Genomic DNA, 5070 nt, shown 5'->3' with positions numbered 1-5070 from the left:
TGGATTAGAATTTTGTTAACAAATGGAAAAGTTTACAAATGCACAGTAATCCAACAATACTAACCACATAGAAAATCAAACTAAACAGCCACAAAAAAAAAAATCACCAAAGCAAACTACACATAGGCTTACATCAACCTTTTGTTAACACTGTTGAAGCCTATGTAAAGGAAACAAATCTATTATTATTGTAAGTGCACAAGTGCACCTGGCCCCAAGAACAGTTATGGGCCCAGGCCCAATGAGCCTTAAACAATATGAATTTGTAGAGTGTGGGCTGGAAACCCAGGTTAGAAGTGTGTGGGGATTAAATGACAAACTAAAGATTGCAAATACTTGGAAACAACAAGGGATATTGTAAATCGGCCTTCTCGGACGTAAGCCGAGAGCTGTTCTTATATTATATCTTTCTCCTTGTCTTTTTTCTTTTTTTAGGTTACAAAAAGTCCGTCCCTCTTTCTATCCCAGGTTCCTCCTTAAATACTCCTCTTTTTAATACTTTGTACACGTGTTGCCCCAACTCCTCCCTTAGCCTAGATATTTCTTTTCTTAGTGCCTTTGAACAGTAACTAGAAGTTTCCCTTCCACTGTTTAAGTGTCACTTCCCCATTAATGCGGCCAGGGTGGTAGGTACAGGGTCTTTAATGTGGAGGTAGCAGCCTTTATCTTTGACATTTTTCCAATATCGGTGCTTCTAGGACATTCAAGAGTTCACCCCCTTTAACCATTGGTCTTGTCCGTGTCCTTTACTAACCTTTACCATGAAGTCCCGGGTTCTTCAGTGTCAGTCCGAAGGGAAAAATCATCATCGGCTTGACCCTCGGATCCTCGGGGTATGGGCCGACCCGTAGTACTAACAAGTCCTAAACCCAAGAGCAGGTCGGCCTTCCTCAACATGACCCAACGGCCCATATTCCTATCAAGGTCTTTTTACTCCCCACAATTATCATTAGCTAGACGACATATATAAAAATCATTTTACTTGAGATTTAACAGTTGATAATGGAATACCCATCTACAGAAGATCAAACTGTTCTTAATTATATTCTTAAAGTTCCCTTTTGCTATTACACTAGACCTTATGATGCAGCACAAGTAGGATATAGGAGATAAAAGTGAAATAAAAGTGACAACAGAACAAATCATAAGCTTCACCACCTAGAACTACTTGCAAACCCTAGGCATCACCACCAAATAGAGAAATAAAAAGGAAACATTTCTCAACTCATAAGAATTAATCTTATTCAAATTCATCTGTCTTTACCATTACTGGAATGCTAGTTAAATAGTTTTAAGGATTATACTAATATGGAAAGTATCAAATCAAATTTATCAACATTAATAAATAAATTCAAAAACAAAATTCATTACAAATTAAAACATAAAATCTTGGTTCCCTGCATCATAAGATTAATTATTATGAGTTGAGAATGTCTTCTCTCATGTTTTCTCTATTTGGTGGCGATGCAGGTTTGCAGGCTAGTACTAGGTGGGGAAGCCTAGAGTTTGTTCTGTAATTACTTTTATTCATCTTTTTTCTCCTATTTCCAAACAACCATAGCACATAGCATAATAGGCAGTGGGTTTTAGGTTCACTTTACATTGTCTTGCACATCATACAAAATTATATAGCTCACATATTTGTATTGCACATTATTGCCTCCTATATAAAGGCACTGTTGTATATTTTATTACTTGAGAAATACAATACTAGTCATTCAATATTTCTAATATGGTATCAAGTCCACCTTTTTGTGGACATGGTAACCACATGCATCATTAAGAAGTTTTCTTCTCTCCCTTAAAGCCTTCCTTACCTGAATCTTCATAATAATATTGGTTCAAGCAAAGGCACTTTTTTATTGGAGTTTCAAACCTCACAGTTCTGTATACCTTGAGTTGAAATGCAAGGTTATGAGAGTGAGGATCTACAACCTCGTGCCCAATTTACTTTCTTAAAAGCATATTTCTTCATGTAGACCGATATATTAACCTGTATGTCAACTAACTTGCATTTGGTTGTCTTGTGGATTTGGATTTAATGTTTGCGGGTAAACGGGGTAGAAGGATAACCTTAGCTATTTTGTGGAAGGCCAGGCCCAATCCATCCCATAATTCCTTCGGCTAAAGCTCAGACTTTGTTCAGTTAAATTAGCACGTGTTTAGGGTGCATGAAAAAACTTACCTACACTATGAATAGTAGAAAAAATAAACTGAATAGTGAAATAATTTCTAATTTTAATCCACATTCAAATGCACACTAACTATATATATATATATATATATATATATATATATATATATATATATATATATATATATATTACATTTATTTATTTTTATCAAATAGCACCATGACTATCCATGTTTTCACCCGTATCCATATTCCACTTTTATTCGACACTTTCTTGTCTTATTTCATTTTTTAGGTAATAATTTATATTTTTTAACAAACCAATTTTTAAAACACTGGGCAGTGGAGTCAATAAGGTTATCCACTGCTCATGGTTTTCAAAATTAATTTTAAGCACGTGCAAAACCATGAGCAAGTGACATTTTTCAACATATGACTTTAATCCCATTAATTTAAGGGTAATTAAATTAATAAAAAAAATATTTTATATATAAATTTTTTTTTTCAAGTCAGGGGTTCATTTGAACCCCTGAATTACAAGTGCAGCCGCCCCTGCATTGATCCCTCACGAATTTGAGTTGGTTTCTAGTTTCCTTAGAACATTCATGAGTTAATTAATATAAAAGCGCCACCAAAAGATTTTGTGCAAGATTACTGACTCCACTCTCCAGCACGTTCAAAGTCTGAGTGCGATTTTGTACGAGAGGTTTACTAATCAAAAGGATTAGGACTGAGATGAGGTTGCCACTAAGAATAAAGTCAGCATTTTATACTCCATACTTGGCCAAAACTTGAAAAGTCTCGTCTATTTATAGAGTTCTTGTAGATAATTACACACCCACAAAACCAACCTCCAATTTCATTCAACATGTTGAGCTCAAAATATATTTCTGTCAGCTTTCTATTACTCAGCCTCTCCCTCCATGCAGTCAATTGTGCTGACCCATTATACCATTTTTGTTTTAGCCAAGAAAGCTACACTGCCACTAGCCGTTATGGTACAAACTTGAATGGCTTGCTCAATCTTTTGTCCACCAAAGTTCCTTCAAAAGGGTTTGGTCTCAGCTCGACTGGGCAAGGCCAAGATCAAGCAAATGGTTTAGCCCTATGCCGGGGTGATGTCTCAAAAACAAACTGTACGACCTGTGTCATTGATGCAGGCAAAGAGCTTGGTAATCGTTGTCCTTATAAAAAAGGAGCGATAATTTGGTATGATAACTGTCTTTTGAAGTACTCGAACATTGATTTCTTTGGAGAAATCGATAACAAAAACAAGTTCTACATGTGGAACGTCCAAGATGTAGAAAATCCCACGTCATTCAATCCAAAAGTTAAGGATTTGTTAAGCAGGTTATCTAATAAAGCTTATGCCAATCCAAAATTCTATGCTACCGGGGACCTAAAGCTTGATTCATCAAGCAAACTATATGGTTTGGCTCAATGCACCAGGGACCTTTCAGGTCTTGATTGTAAGAAGTGTCTTGATACTGCGATTAGTGAACTTCCCAACTGTTGCGATGGAAAACGAGGTGGGCGAGTTGTTGGTGGCAGTTGTAACGTTAGATATGAACTTTACCCCTTTGTTGATGCCTAGACTGATATGGTTTCCTATGTTTATGTATGAAACTGTGTAATGTAATATGTTTAAAAACAAATAAAATTGTCCAATGAAACAACTTATCTTTGCTTCGTCACTTGTATAATTTTGGGCAATTGTAATCATTTGATTGGATTTTTGGTACTTAGATGATGAAATACTGCATGGGGCAGGGGTTTTGCTAAATATTGTTATTTAAAAAAAAAAATGGGAGACATTTACTGTTTTAAAAATATTCGGCAAAATCTTTTTTAGAATTTTTGTTTAACCTTGGTTGAGTTCTTTATGAACTCTCTCTACCGCCGGAGGGATGATAACTAAAAGGGAAAGATGTTTCAACTAAAATCAAATATATGTGACAAATTGATAATTAATATACAAAAGAAGGCTCCTTTGTTATGGTATTTTGGGTTAAGTAATGTGTTTGAGTTTAGGAAGAGAGTGTAATTAAAATGTATAAATGTTCAGCAGTTCGTTTTTCACATCTATATATATAGGAAATATGTATATATATTAAAACACACACAAAAGCGCATATTAATAATGCCAAAAGAAATACATACTTTCCAAGAAATTTAAAGCAATCCTTATTGCAAACCAAATTTTGAGTTTTCCCATTAAATACAAATCAAATAAAAATAGGAAAATAGATAATTAAACAAAGGTAAAATAAAGCCAACAGTACTCGCTAATTGGTAGGACACGTTTAAGATGATCACACGCTCGCTCAAATGGACCACAAAAGTAAGGCAAAATAAGAATTAGTCAAGAGTTAAATGTGATGAGTGATAGACATATAGTAACAATACTAGCAATGGTTGAAGTAATTAATTAAAAGTTTAAAAAAAATATGAAGAGTGGCGATTTTACTTATGATATGAAAAAAAAAAAAAAAAAAAAAAAAAAAAAAAAAAGCCTAAAAAGGTTATTGTGCAGTATAGATCTTGTTCTTTAAAATTCCCCACGAAGAAAATGAGAGAAGAAGAAAGGTGAAGATATGCATTTGTCTTAACCTTTTACGAAAATGATTATTTGAATTTGAAGTTTGTATTAGAAACAAAAGAAAATTGACAAAGAGTGGTGGTTATTCTTTTAAGTTGTAATTAGGATTAAAAAAATAGCTCCGGCTAATAATAATGTTTTTTTTTAAATACTCTTAACTCATCATTACAAATTGGGTTTATTTTTTATAGAATTGAATGTGCATAAAAAAAATGTGAGAAAGAGAAAAAACAAAAAAGGATTTTATAGCTAGCCTAAACTTTAGGATTTTAAAACTAAATAAAATTACTCAGATAAGTGAAAAAGAGTGTAGATAACTGGATATTCTTTTTGTAAA

The 5070-nt window shown here is 33.8% G+C and overlaps 1 protein-coding gene across 1 annotated transcript; it reads left to right on the top strand.

The window, feature by feature from the left end:
• Positions 1 to 2954: 2954 nt before the first annotated feature.
• On the top strand, positions 2955 to 3828 carry LOC142617270 (antimicrobial ginkbilobin-2-like protein). The gene has a single exon (XM_075790048.1). It carries the CDS (start codon positions 3003 to 3005, stop codon positions 3726 to 3728), a length of 726 nt encoding a protein of 241 aa, XP_075646163.1. The 5' UTR covers positions 2955 to 3002; the 3' UTR covers positions 3729 to 3828.
• Positions 3829 to 5070: the final 1242 nt, after the last annotated feature.

The sequence above is a fragment of the Castanea sativa genome, chromosome 11 (assembly GCF_040712315.1).
Source record: "Castanea sativa cultivar Marrone di Chiusa Pesio chromosome 11, ASM4071231v1".
NCBI classification, from domain to species: Eukaryota; Viridiplantae; Streptophyta; class Magnoliopsida; order Fagales; family Fagaceae; genus Castanea; species Castanea sativa.
This window is presented reverse-complemented; position numbering and strand designations above follow the sequence as displayed.

Coding starts and splice junctions, on each gene's coding strand:
- LOC142617270 (XM_075790048.1), top strand. CDS start 3,003: ATGTTGAGCTCAAAATATATTTCTGTCAGCTTTCTATTACTCAGCCTC.